Source organism: Sinocyclocheilus grahami, unplaced genomic scaffold (assembly GCF_001515645.1).
Source record: "Sinocyclocheilus grahami isolate Dianchi unplaced genomic scaffold, SAMN03320097.WGS_v1.1 scaffold95.1, whole genome shotgun sequence".
Taxonomy (NCBI): Eukaryota; Metazoa; Chordata; class Actinopteri; order Cypriniformes; family Cyprinidae; genus Sinocyclocheilus; species Sinocyclocheilus grahami.
Window position 1 is genome coordinate 1,504,393 of NW_015505274.1, and position 15,468 is coordinate 1,519,860.

Genomic DNA, 15,468 nt, shown 5'->3' on the forward strand with positions numbered 1-15,468 from the left:
TTATGCTAGCATATAAAAAGAGTACTTACTACGTAAATAATATAAGTATGAACTGAATTAAATGTTTTTGGACACTAAATAAAAATGTATTACAGTTTACATTTATATTAATTTCAATAAGCTGAATTTGAAAGATCTTACAATTTTAAAGTTGGACTTAAGTGCATCTTTATATTTTTAATTTCATGATTACTTTATTGTCTTTGAAATATGGTTAAAGTGTCCTGCGAATGTACTGACAAGCATATTCTCTAAACCCATTTCTATTAAAAACCTGTATGTTAGAGTTTAGTACATTTTAAATATATGAACTTATTATTGATACTTAATATTGATCAGTACTATATTAAAAACACATAAAATTACAATCAAGTACTTTGTGTGTGGTTTAGTATGTTAGTCAGCACATTTATTTAAAGAATGACAAAATATTAAAACAATGATTTGTACTTAAATGTAAAACTTTTAATTTGGCATTATTACTAAGTTCACTTTTTAAAAGTGTATTTAAGTGAGTTAAGAAACGGTCATGAATGTGTACTCTCTTTAATGGCCTTTTATTTCATTAATATAATATCTGCAAGTAAAATATACTTTCAAAAATGTAATACAATTAAGAGCACTTTTTTACAAGGGATAATTCATCTTAAAATGTAAATGCTGTCATCATCTATTTACCATCATGTCATTCCATACTTTATTCTGTTGAACACAAAAGGAGATTTTTTTTCTTTATAATACAGTACAACAAAGGTAGGTGGCTGTCAGGATTCAAAAAGGATATAAAAGCACCATAAAAGTAATCCATATGTTGCTACACAGCATCTCTGATGATACGATAACTTTGTGAGAATCAGACCATCATTATTTGCTTATAATTTATCCCTCCACTGCTCTCAAATATAATTTGTGCTTGTACACTTTGAAACATGACACAGCACAAGGTTCAACAGGTCAGTGATGCCAAACATCATTGGCTCCTGCATGTCTCATGGCTAATGCACTTTTCAGTGTTTTGAATTGAGTCACAAGTGCTATCACAGAATGGAAGCTCTGCAGTGAATAACTTCTCACAAAAATCTATTTTATGGCTCCAAAAGAATTTTAAAATAGCACACAGGTCATTTTCATTGTGCTTTCTGTCCTTTTTTAGCTTAACAGCCACTAGTCAGTTGATTTAGTAGGTTTAATGTCACACCATGTTATTATTTTTCTCAATATATTTCACATAACACAAAAGACATTTTAGGCAGGACACATCCAACACACCTGATTATACATGTCAAGACATGTCCACTCAGTTAGCGTGTAGCACAGATGGTGGGATTCTTCACATGGTTCCTTTCTCACTGTCCCTCTGTGGGTGACGTCCTTACTGAAGAACTTCTGACCTGCTAGAGAAACGGCTAATGAACTTCTCTTCATCTCTTCAACTCAGCCCCTGTGGCCCAGCTGAGGACGGAGCTTCTATCGGGGTCTCCTTTCAAATCTAACATCTGATTCTAAATCAAAAGATGTAGTTGAAGTGTTGGGACTCTGAGGGCCCAGTAGGGGCTGATGAGGGCTGAGCCCAAGAGGGTCGCCACTGGCCCTTTGCCCTGTTCCCAAACTCAGACCTTTTACAGACATACATGCACTCATACAAAGAAGAATGACTGCACTGGGACACACAGGAAGTCCGGTAAAACACAATGAGATAACAGTCTACAGTGTGTGAGGTCCATCTCAATGTTTTCATTGCTGTAATGACAGTTCTCTTCCTTCTATGTCTTTTGATTTTTGTCACACGCTATTTTACTTCAAATATATGTGGTGCCGTCTGTCTTACAGACAGAAGTGAGTAGGGCTGCAACAATCAGGATGTTTGATAGACCCAGATGGAATCTGCAGACTTTTCTCACATTTTCTGCACTTTGTTGTTGGAAATTTGGTGGATTGAATTTAGACATGGTAAAAAGTTTTAAATGAAGCTACACTAAATTAAGGACTAGTTCACCCAAAAAATTTATTACCCATGTCATTCTAAACCCATAATATGGCCATTCATCTTCAGAACACAAATGAAGATATTGTTAATATTCTCTCATAGTTTTTGTCCATCCATTGAAAGTCCACACAATCAAATATTTGTTTCGGAAGCTCAGACATGTTTGCATGACACGTGAGAACAAAACCTCATTTGTTCTCACACTTAAAGCAAGCATGTTTGAGCTTTCACTTACCATATTTGATGATCCATTTCTATGTATATGCATTTATCAATGTTTATATTTGATAAACCCTAAATTAAATCTGTTCACCGTACAAAGCCAAATTTTGGTTGCACTGGACTTTCAAATGGATGCAAAAAATGATGAGAAAATATATCAAACAAATCTTAATTTGTGTTTCGAAGATGAAAAAAAATCATAAAGGTTTAGAATGTTATGAGGGTGAACGTTTGGGGTGAATTGACCCTTTAACTTAAATATTTAATAACAAATACATACTAAGCAGGGGATGTGTCGAGCTTTATGAATGACAGGTGTTCCATTTCTGTTCCAGAGTCTGAAATATCAACATTTCAGAGAAAACAGACATGAATAATTCCTGTTAAAGATCATTACGACACACTTAAAACTAGTAAGCTGCATGAGAGTTCAGCATCACACTGCCCAGAAACACATTCAAAACCAAGGGAAATACAGTATATCCAGTGATTTATTCAGCACTAGCTTCAAAACTGCTCCAGTGAACGATCACCTGAATCATTGATTCCATTTATGTTAATTCAAATCAATGATAACTAAGGATTTGAGAGAAGACTTCACTGTGCTGGTATTGCATCACTGATATGTATTGACATACAGTATCTTTGATGAGCTCTGAAAACTGATTTGTCAGAGACTAGTGCCGTCATGAGTGCTCACAAATGTATGTGCAGTGTGACACTACTCATCAGGTACTTTTGTAATTGCATCTTCTATGTTTATATAAATTAATGCAAAATACAGCAACAGAGATTAACTCTTGAAAACTGTTATACACTACCGTTCAAAAGTTTCCACTAAAATATTATATGGCACAACTGTTTTCAACATTACTAATAAGAAATGTTTCTTGAGCATCAAATCAGCATATTAGATTGATTTCTGAATTATCATGTTGCTGAAGACTAGAGTAATAATGCTGAAAATTCAGCTTTGCCATCACAGAAATAACTTACATTTTAACATATTTAAACAGAAAACATTTATTTTAAACTGTAATAATATTTCACAATATTACTGTTTTTACTGTATTTTTGATCTATTAAATAAAACAAAAAATCTTACTGCACGCAAACTTAAAACAATAGTGTCCCAGACATTACTTTTTTTTTTTTTTTAAACCAACAAATTCCAGATTAATTCCAGTGGCCACTATGTGCATACAGAGTATTCTGTCAGTTATTACCAGTGCCCCTTACAAGAGAATTCTTGCGTGTAGCATTAATTAAAGCATGATTGGCCAGTATCCTGTTACAGGTTTGTGATGAATATCCTCTGAAAACAATTGGCAGCTGGTTGATTGTGCATCTCTACCATGCCTCTTTTACACACACACACACAAATAAGATAGAATAAGGCATACAGATGGCCTCAAAGCAAACTGACATACACTAAAGGCACCTATTTCACCTATTTTGATTTCATGGTGTTTTAAACTTTTCTTTTTTTCCTTGTAGAATATAGATGTGACAAACTTCAGCAGCAGCTGGAGTGATGGCCTGGTGTTCTGTGCTCTGTTACACACCTATCTGCCTGCACACATCCCTTACCAAGAGCTCATCAGCCAAGACAAGGTACTCACAAACGCATACATGTATTTTTTACATTGGTTAGTGAAGTGTCTTAGTAGATCATCGGACTATCTTAGTGCCTGACACATTTAGCAATCAAGCATAGCGTGTTAACAGGCAATGCTTCCCCTCTGCTGACCTGCCAGATGTAATGAATTACGTGCTTTCATGGATTAGTGTTGATAGAATACATAAACAGACGGCACACGGAGAAACAGGCGTAGAAACAGCATATATAACAAATAAACGGCTGCTCTGCCCTCCCTATGCGTTTATTAGATCATACACATACCCACGAGCATGCAAAGGGCCACGGTCTTCGGAGCTGTGTGACATATTGCAGCTATAAGTATAATAGTGATTACAGGAAGAGATGGTACATTAGGCTTTTGAATTAGTCACAAAGCCTCTTTGAGTGTGTTGTGAATGACAAGGCCTTGTGTGGAAGCTTCATCACTCTCTAGAGCAGGGTTCCTCAAATCTTACCCTGGAGGTCCAATGCGCTGCAGAGTTTAGCTCCAACCCTGATCAAACTCATCTACCTGTGATTTTCTAATGATCCTGAAGACATTGATAAGCTTGCTCAGGTGTGTTTGATTAGGGTTAGAGCTAAACTCTGCAGAAAAGTGGATCTCGTGGGCCAGATTTGAGGATCCCTGCTCTAGAGCATCGCTAGAGAATTCAGCTGGGTTTAGACACCTGTTTTTCACTACTGTAAATAATAATTCACAGAGAGCTGTTTTCTCCCTATAGGGGCGAAATCTCACCCTGGCTTTCCAAGCAGCCGAAAGCATTGGTATCAAGCCCTCTCTGGTGAGTCTATGTTCACAGACACACACACACAATTCATTTATTTATTAAATAAATAATAGTTTATCATTTTTTATTATTATAAAATGAGTAATATTCATCCATATGATCCAGGGTTATTACAGTTAACTAAAAATAATAGCAATAAAAAACATTTTGTTACTTGAAATAAAATAAACATTATTTGAAGTAAAATTAAATAAAACGTAATTTATTTCAGCTAGCTGCCAAGGCAACATTTCTCATTTCATTTAGTTTAACTTAAGCTTAACTTGAAATAAATACAACTGAAGCTAAAATAATATAGATATATTTAAAAAATAATAAACAATAAAATGACAAACTGAAATGAAAATGAAAATAGAAGATATAAAAACAAAAACCATTCCAATAAATAATAAATTGTTTTCTTTTCTTTATTTGTGGTTCAAACTTCATTTGTTTACTCTTTGAATAATTGAACAATATGGGGTGACAGCTTTTTTGTAGCAATTGATAAATTAATACAGAGATTGTGGCTGAATATTAATAAATCCTGTGTGGATTATTTTATTGGATTGTATTATTTTTCATAAATAAGTCTAAAGATAAATGAATACTGTAATAATCAAACAAGCATGATTACATCAAATGATTACAGCAAACAGCCAAATAAAACCCTAAGTAGGCTTTGACTTTCACTGTGAGTAATTTGCACATCTTTAATTACTGCTTTGTGTGACTGACACAGCCGAGCACATTTAAATACAGGTCATTTGCATCTGCACTGTAACTGTGAGCCAAAGATGGACTGTTGAACAGGCTGTAAATTCAGCAGTCGCGGCGTGTGGGATGTGTAGAGCTATATTCACACATAATCCAAATCAACTGCCTCTTGCTCTTGCCTTTGTGAGTTTAGGCTGTGTGAATTTTCCATTGTTGAGAAAAACAAACAATCTAGAACACCCAGTTAAATCAAAGGAACTTCAGAATGCTGTTTATTTTAGTTAGCAAGTCTCCACAAGTAAAATAAAAGGACATTCATGATCGGCTTTCCTGAATAATACGTAAATACTATGGGTGTCCCCAACTAAGGATTTTCATAGTCGAATCGGAATTTTCGAATCTTGACGATATTTGACTGATAGTCGAATCATATGTTTTGGGGGCGAGGCAAAATACATTACCAAGAGTCAAGTCAGATATTCGACAGTCATAATTACGTTAACACAGGGAAAATGTGTAATGGACACCTCGCAGATACAAACGGGGTAAATAATGTTTTATGTTTTGATTAAAAGATTAACATTAAACGTCAGCAAAACCCTAAGAATTCACAATTTTTTTTACAATAGTGCTCTCATTATAACGTTATGTATATGACAGTAGTTATTAATGTTCTGCATTTCTGTTCTGAGCTGCGCGCGCTGAAGATGACGCAAGAATGAAGCATCTGATAACAGGTTTTTAATCAATGGGATTTAACTCGTCATTTATCTCATATAGAATACGCTTCGTTATTTATACAACATAAAGTTAATATTACGACTTATAGGCTATCTGCACAAAATGCCCCGAACGCACATGAACGTGTCTGCGCAGCTCTGAATGAACTTCTTTTGTGGACGCGTTCTTCACGCAACAACGTGCAGAAACACAGCAACTAAACTCAAAAAATTCACAGCATTTATTAGAATAGTGTTTTCATTATAATTGTTATGTATATGATAGTCCCCAGTCATAGTTATTAATATTCTGCATTGTTGTTTGTACTGCTCGCGCTGCGCGCTGAAGAGATAATCACCGTAGTACTACAATGAAGCGCTTTACTGCAGCGCAACTCAACCAAATGGATCTTATACGAGATAAATAATATATACACGATATATATAAACCGGCTGAAATGTTTTGAAATCACTTGTACCCTACCTGATCGAAAAAAATCCAATCTTTCACTCTGTCTGTGTCAGTTTGAGTCTTGTTAAAGTTGTTAAAGTTTTAAATCTCTGCCGCCAAGATGCTCCTCTGTCAGTCACAGATTATGGAAAGTGAAACTGGGGTGGTTGGATTTATTCACGCACGTTAAAATATTTGAAGCTTCTTTCTTTTCAGATTCTTATTTACAGCATTATTTTAATAGGCAGTATATTAACTTATTGGGAAAAAAACAGTAGTTCTATGTGAAATCAGACAAAATGGCATGATCATAACACCCCACGAATATTCGACTGCGAGATTGGTAGTCGAATCAGGCTCCCCCTATCGAAGTATCGAATCTTCGACTATTCGGGGTCACCCCTAGTAAATACCATACAAAATCTAAAAGAAAATAATTTGAAAATCTGGCTCATGGAATTTTATTTTATTATTATTATTATTATTATATTTTTTTCCAAGTACATGAGGTCACAAATTCAAGTCTTACTGAACTGATCATTCACACTGCAGTAGCTGAGCGATGCATCATGCGAGACCTACCGTCTTCTCTCGTATTGGTTATCACTCCCCAAAAACGCTCACAAGTCACTAGATAGCACACATATAGTCACCAGCTGATGTAACAGTGTCTTACAATGTGCTTGTGTTTATATCAGTTGCATTTATTGAAAACAATACTCAATACAATATTCAGACATACAGTCATGTGAAAAAAGGATTTTTGAATTCTATGGTTTTACATATTACACTATCATTTTATGTTTAATTTTATGTTATTATTAGTGTTTTTGGCCCAGTAAAAACTAGGCCAGAAAGGAGAGGCCATGTGTGAAAAAATAAATACACCCTTACTGCTTCCATATCCACCTTATTCTTCCCGTAAGAGTGGGTGTGGCCATAAACAAATATGGGTCTGGCTTCTGGTGTCATCCGCTTCCATCTATTTTTAGCTGTACAAAACAGCTTGTTTTGCTGCGTGATACTGCAAACTGGTGTCTTATTTTAATGTATTAATTTAATTATGAACACACTGGTTTGAAGTGCAAACAGTTTTACCGTTTACTGCACGTTGTCATTCTTCTCGTTATTTCCCTACAGCAGCTATTGAACTGGAAGTCCCGCACATTCACAGAAAACGGCTTACTTCCGCGTTGAAAAATAAGGTGGATAGGAATTAAGAGGGTAAGTAGCAGCCAGGTGCTGCTAATCAAATGCACTTGATTAAGTGATCATCAGCAAGCATGATCACCTATGTAAAAGCAGAAGTTTTGGCAGTTTGCTGGTCAGGAGAATTCAGGTGTGTGTTAACACAATGCCAAGGAGGAAAGATGTCAGCAATAATTTTAGAGGAGGAGTTGTTGCTCGCCATCAATCTGAGAAGGGTTATAAGGCCATTTCCAAACAATTTGAAGTCCATCGTTCTACAGCAAAGTTCATTCACAAGTGGAAAATATTCAAGGCATTTGCCAATCTTCCCAGGAGTGGGCGTCCCAGCAAATTCACCCCAAGGTCAGACCTGGCGATGCTCGGAAAAATGGCAAAAAAACCCAAGAGCTACATCTCGGACGCTACAGGCCTTGGTTAGCATGTTAAATGTTAAAGTTCATGACAGCACAATTAGAAAAAGACTGAACAAATATGGCTTGTTTGAAAGGGTGGAAAGCCTCTTCTTTCTAAAAAGTTGCATGTGAACAAAACACAAGACCTCTGGAACACTGTTCTTTAGACAGACCAAAATGGAGATGTTTGGCCATAATGCACATTTGGTGAAAACCAAACACGGCATATCAGCATGAACACCTCATACCAACTGTCAAGCTTGGTGGTGAGGGATCATGACCTGGGCACCTTGCAGTCATTGAGTCGACCATGAACTCCTCTGTATACTAAAGTATTCTGGAGTCAAATGTGAGGCCATCTGTCCTATAGCTAAAGCTAGGCCAAAACTGGGTCATGCAACAGGACAATATTTCCAAGCACACCAGCAAATCTACAACAGAATGGCTGGAAAAAGAAAATCACATGCCTTCTCCATTTTGGCTTTAGTTTTGTTAAATAAATAATGACATGGTGTAATATGTCATATTCATCTGCTGTTGTATTTACATAATTTTAAGACCTGCTAAGGACTAGATGATTTTTTTTTTCATGTCCTGATACGCAAAACCATAGAATTTAAAGAGGGTGTACTTCCTTTTTCACATTACTGTATACTTTGTTTCTAATTTTTTGGCCGCTTTGTGCCGAAGTAGGAATGATACCTGCATCCTGGGTAATTGTGTGCACTTCTGTTTCCTTCATTTGTGCTTCAAACTTCATTTGTTTATTATTTGAATAAATCAGTAATTTGGGGTGACAGTTTTTTTTGTTTTGTTTTTTGCAGTGAATGTCCAGTTAATATGGAGATTATGGTTGCTGTTTAAACATATTACATCTCATTGGGTCTCAGAACACTTTTTGTTAGCCACTGACTGTTTAATTACTAACCTGAGGGTGCTTTTAGGACTTCATTATAGGAGTGTACAATATTTTGACTTGACATCACTCAGCAGGTTATGTTTGTCCCTTTCAGTATGACTTAACCACAGACACACAACAAACATGTGCAAAGAGGATTACAGCATTGGATCTGTATCTGAATGTCTGTGTATGGATTTATATATATATATATATATATATATATACACACACACAGTTGTGCTCAAAATTATTCATACCCTTGATAAATATGATCAAAGAAGGCTGTGAAAATAAATCTGCATTGTTTATCCACTTGATCTTTCATTAAAAAAGTTTTTTTTTTTTTAAATCTAAATTTAAGTAAAATAATGTGAAAGTGGGGGAAAATCACATTACAAAATATTTTTCTCTAATACAGCAAGAGGACGTGTATCTATATCGTCCTAATGCACGGTGAGGAGGAGAGTTTGAGAGGCCAAAGACTCCCAAGGATCACAGCTGGAGAACTGCAGAAGATAGTTGAGTCTTGAGATCAGAAAGCATTAAAAAAAACAATGTTGTTTGGGAGGGTTTCAAGAAAAAACTAGAAAAGAAAACGCTCATATCCAAAAACAAACTCCAGCATATTTATTTGCTAGACACGACTGGAACTTTAAATGGGACTGGGTTCAATGGTCAGATGAAACAAAAAAAAATTGCTTTTTAGCAGCAAACACTCAATATGGGTTTGGTGTACACAGGGATAAAAAGTACCCATGTGTACAATGAAATATACTGCTGGATGTTTAATGGTGTGAGCCTATTTTTCTGCCGGAGATCCTGGATATCTTGTTCAGATAGATGGCATAATGGATTCTATAAAATACCAATGGATTAAAAATTAAAAACTGACTGTCCATGCTAGAAATATTCTGCCCTGGCCAACCCAGTTCCCTGAGCTGAACCCTATAGAAAATGAGTGTGGTGAACTGAAGAGGAGAAGCATCAACATGCAGCTGGAAATCTGAAGGGTCTGGAGAGATTCTAGATGAAGAAATGGTCTCTGATCTCCTGTCAGATGTTCTCTAAACTCTTCAGGCATTACAGGTGAAGACTCAGAGCTGTTCTCTTGGCAAAAAGAGGTTGCAAAAAGTATTGGATAAAAGGGTATGATTAAGTGTGACCAATGTGTATTAGAGAAAAACAATTATTTCATAATGAGATTTCTCTCCCATTTTAAATTTTTATTCTCCAATGAAAGGTTAGATTTTAGTAAATTTTTTTAATTAAATATCTAAAAGATTGATGATACAGATTAATTTTCACAGCCTTCTTTAATCATATTTATCAAGGGTATGAATAATTTTGAGCACAACTGTATATATATATTGAAGAAATGACACTTTGCTACAATGTACATTAGTGAGTGTACAGCTTGTATAACAGTGTAAATTTGCTGTCCCCTCAAAATAACTCAACACACAGCCATTAATGTCTAAACCGCTGGCCACAAAAGTGAGTGCACCCCTAAGTAAAAATGTCCAAATTGAGCCCAATTACCATTTTCTCTCCCCGGTGTCATGTGACTCATTAGTGTTACAAGGTCTCAGGTGTGAATGGGGAGCAGGTGTGTTAAATTTGGTGTTATCGCTCTCACTCTCTCATACTGGTCACTGGAAGTTCAACATGGCACCTCATGGCAAAGAACTCTCTGAGGATCTGGAAAAAAAAAATGTTGCTCTACATAAAGATGACGTAGGCTATAAGAAGATTGCCAAGACCCTGAAACTGAGCTGCAGCATGGTGGCCAAGACCATACAGCGGTTTAACAGGACAGGTTCCACTCAGAACAGGCCTCGCCATGGTAGACCAAAGAAGTATACGTGCTCAGCGTCATATCCAGAGGTTGTGTTTGGGAAATAGACGTATGAGTGCTGCCAGCATTGCTGCAGAGGTTGAAGGGCTGGGGGGTCAGCCTGTCAGTGCTCAGACCATATGCCGCACACTGCATCAAATTGGTCTGCATGGCTGTCGTCCCAGAAGGAAGCCTCTTCTAAAGATGATGCACAAGAAAGCCCGCAAACAGTTTGCTGAAGACAAGCAGACTAAGGACATGGATTACTGCAACCATGTCCTGTGGTCTGATGAGACCAAGATAAACTTATTTGGTTCAGATGGTGTCAAGCGTGTGTGGCGGCAACCAGGTGAGGAGTACAAAGACAAGTGTGTCTTGCCTACAATCAAGAATGGTGGTGGTAGAGTCTTGGTCTGGGGCTGCATGAGTGCTGCCGGCACTGGGGAGCTACAGTTCATTGAGGGAACCATGAATGACAACATGTACTGTGACATACTGAAGCAGAGCACGATCCGCAGGGCAGTATTCCAACATGGTAACGACCCTAAACACACCTCCAAGGTGACCACTGCCTTGCTAAAGAAGCTGAGGGTAAAGGTGATGGCTTGGCCAAGCATGTCTCCAGACCTAAACCATATTGAGCATCTGTGGGGCATCCTCAAACGGAAAGTGGAGGAGCGCAAGGTCTCTAACATCCACCAGCTCCGTGATGTCGTCATGGAGGAGTAGAAGAGGACTCCATGCCCAAGAGGGTTAAGGCAGTGCTGGAAAATAATGGTGGGCGCACAATATTGACACTTTGGGCCTGATTTGGACATTTTCACTTACGGGTGTACTCACATTTGTGGCCAGCGGTTTAGACATTAATGGCTGTGGGTTGAGTTATTTTGAGTGTTGTCAAATACTCAGTGTTGTCACATGAAAAGATATAAAATATTTACAAAAATGTGAGGGGTGTACTCACTTCTGTGAGATACTGTATATACACACTCAGATTTCTGTGTGTCATATCACATTTCTGATAATGTGTGTAAATCAATGAGATTTTTATAACAGTATATCACTTGTCAATCTATATTTAAATGCTTAGTTTTATGATCGAAGCTGACGTTTTTATTGTGGAGGGCAAAACATAATGCAATGCAATACATGATGACTGAAAGAGAACAAATAAACGTTCCTCAAAAGACTGATGGATTTTAATGTAATTTTTATTTTAAAAAATAATCATCAAGTAAACATAAGTTGCTTCAGTCCAATAAGTGTTTATCTTAATTACAAATTTAAAAGAAATTCTTATGTTTACTTCATAATAATCAGTAAAGATTTCACAGCAAAAAGACATGTGAACCACGACCTGAAGGTGAGCGTTTTTACAAATATACTAAAAGGCCTATTACTTGCTAAAAACATATAAACTATCTATCAGATGTAAGAAGGCATGTAATGTAGGGTCTGTAATTGTATACAAGAGATTTCTCAAGTTTTTAACATTTATAATTTAGAGACCTTAGAATTTGCTTATCAAATTTCACACAATAAGCTTTATATGGTTAAGATCGAGTGTGGTGAGAAAGAGGCGTTTGGAAAAACAGGAGAACGTGTCCAAATGCCTCAGCACCCTCTGGGCTTTTAAAATGACCTGTAAATGTTTAATGATTCTCTAGGTTCCTACACACCCATAGATACTATGACAGGAAAATTTCACAGTCAGGCGTTCACTTCTCCCAACATACTGTAGACACAAGGAGGAAACTGTGATGTGAATATAAAGACAGTTAGTCAATATTACCAAGCAGTTGTTTTCATAGAGATGGTACACACACAAGGTTTCTGTGGTACTTGATTGTCAAGCCTATAATATAACAACCTTGAATAATTTTCACACTCTACATATATACTATGTGGATGACTCTGGTGTATTGGCTGAGAATTTGAGAACTCCAGCTGAGATCAGTGTTATTAACTTCCTTACCAAAATATGCGTGTGTGTGTGTGTGTGTGGATGTGATGAAGCTGGGTCCTATACGTGATAATTGTGACTGCTTACTGGTTATGATGTTAAAGTGAAGGTCTTTGCCCTGTTGTCTTAAAACATTCATCCCCAAATCTCCCCACAACAACACTAACGAATGACTGGAAATTCCCACATCCAGCTGATTTGCTCTTTCTTAGAGGAGAATTTAATAGTTTATGAATGACACAACCTCTGGCGGTTCATGAATGAAACTTGTCTACCCTTGTCCTTTTGGGTTTTTAATTATATAACGCAATATATAATGTGTAAAGTGTGATCTTGTTCCTTTAGTGCAATCAACTGCATATATCAACTGTACATTATTTATGAGGAAGTTTCTTCGAATATAGGGACTTTTGGACCTGTGGACTTTTAGAAAACAAAACTTACTATTCACAATCTGTTTAATGTGTGTACACTATTGTGTGTGTATATACATGCATCCCAGGAGAACTCTATTTTTGTCTGTTATTTGTTATTTTTGTCATTTTGAACATTTTCACCAGTGTCATTTCTACCACATCTCAAATGATGTATTGTGTCTAATATAATTTTGTGATGGAAATGACATTTCAAACATTCTAAATCTGTTGTTGCGGAGTCCTCGCTGAGGCTAATTTCATTATTTGAATTCCTACAATTCATAACATTTTCACTGTTTTTGTATAATGTTTACAATCTTACAGCTTGATTGCAAATGATGCACAGCAAAAATATTCTTCAAGTAATATTTACCTTAATTTCTATACATTTTCTTTACACATCACATGACACGCTTCATATTTCATCTCAAGCATGCTCTTCTTGATGAAACTTTATTTCACCCAAAAATTTAAATTTGCTTAAAATGTACTCGCCCTCAGTCCATCCAGGGTATAGATGAGGGTGTTTCTTCATTGGAACAGATTTGGAGAAATTCAGCATTACATCACTTTCTCACCAAAGGATCTTCTGCAGTGAATGGGTGCCGTCAGAATGAGAGTCCAGACAGCTGATAAAAACATCACAATAATCCACACGACTCCATTCAATCAATTAACATCTTGTAATGTGAAAAGCTGCATGTTTTCAAGAAATAAATCCATCATTAAAGCGTCTTAACTTTAAACTGTTGCTTCTGGCCAAAATAATCTATAATAATGCTTTCTTCAGTGTAAAAGTCCATCCCCTGTTATCCTCTTACATCAAAATCCACCAACATATTTGTTTAGAACTATTTTGGACTGTTTTCGCTTGTAAACGTTGCTTGATCGGTGCATATTTCTCTCCTGATTCAGATGAGATGTCTTTTTCACTGGAGAAGACAATCTTATGGATAGAGGACTCATATTTTAGCCAGAAGCAAAGATTTAATGTTAAAAACATCTTTATGATGGATTTGTTAATAACAAACATGCAGGGTTTTTTCTTGCTTCACTGGAGTCGTGTGTTTTACTTGTGGATTATTGTGATGTTTGGACTCTCATTCTGACGGCACCCATCCACTGCATCCATTAGTGAGCAAGTGATGTAATTCTGAATTTCTCCAAATCTGTTCCAAAGAAGAGATAAACTCATCTAAATCTTGGATAGCTTGATGGTGGCCAGAATGGTTTGTTGTGGTGGAAATAACACCGCAAATGTCAGAAAAACTGTTATAAAACATTTTCACACAATACATGTGTGAATACTCCTTTTTCAGATCATCATATTTAATAAAATTACAATATTTTTAAGATAGACTTTTATAGTTTAAGAATGCAAGTCTAAGGCAAGGGTTAAAAAAAATGTTTAAGCTCACAGTTAAAGAAATGTGCATGAAAATGTGTAAAAGTATTTCCTACATCTAAACTTCTACATCTGCTCTCTCTTTAGGACATCGATGAATTGATGCACACAGACCGACCGGACTGGCAAAGTGTCATGCAATATGTATCTCAGATCTATAAGTACTTTGAGACTTAATTTTGGACTGGAAGAAAGGAAGACGAAGATGAAGATGAAGATGAGGGCACAGAAGCACTTTTATTTGCCTGGTCCAGTTCTCCCTTCACATTGTTTCTAAATATACAAACACACACAGGTCTGTAGTGTTCACACAGTCAGGTTCTCTCTCTAAATACAGCCAGCATATCATCAGTTTAATAGTCAAACACACAATCCTTCAAGTCTCAAACAACTTCTCTTTTTCTTACAATTCGTGTGTCATATAGACCTAACTCAGTTTTTGAAGTTGCTTTGAAGGTTTGCAATCTTGCACTGAAACTGGTAGTTTTTTAGTATGCTAAGTTGTTGCTAAGAGTACAAGTGTAGCTGCTAATCTTTATAGCGAGTATTATTACCCAAATCTATATATTGACATACTTGTATATTGATATACTTAAAGTATTTTTAAAATTGTATTTATCCCACAAATAAATTCAAAGACTTGTAATATGTGTTGGTAAGACGTCAAACCTGAAGTATGAAAATAAGTTGTTTTGTTGAAAAGTTGTAGTTTGCCACTCAGAGAGACAACAACCAACAAAACCTTAAAAATGTCCCAATTATTTAACACGTTTGCACATTTACGTATTCCGTATTAACAAACACTAAGATTATTTCTATATTACTCTAGTTATTTCCTGAAAA

At 36.2% G+C, this 15,468-nt stretch overlaps 1 protein-coding gene across 1 annotated transcript; it reads left to right on the top strand.

Moving 5' to 3' along the window:
* The first annotated feature begins 929 nt into the window (after positions 1-929).
* LOC107587716 (cytospin-B-like) lies at positions 930-15,468 on the top strand. The gene is made up of 4 exons (XM_016275599.1): positions 930-953; positions 3,707-3,823; positions 4,574-4,633; positions 14,713-15,468. Exons 1-4 carry the CDS (start codon positions 930-932, stop codon positions 14,800-14,802), a joined length of 291 nt encoding a protein of 96 aa, XP_016131085.1. The 3' UTR covers positions 14,803-15,468.

What these genes read in the sequence shown, in the direction of transcription:
- LOC107587716 (XM_016275599.1), top strand. Translation starts at nt 930, where the DNA reads ATGACACAGCACAAGGTTCAACAG. An exon ending in CACAGCACAAGGTTCAACAG is followed by an intron (nt 954 to 3,706) that starts GTCAGTGATGCC and finishes TTTTCCTTGTAG; the next exon opens with AATATAGATGTGACAAACTT. An exon ending in TTGGTATCAAGCCCTCTCTG is followed by an intron (nt 4,634 to 14,712) that starts GTGAGTCTATGT and finishes CTCTCTCTTTAG; the next exon opens with GACATCGATGAATTGATGCA.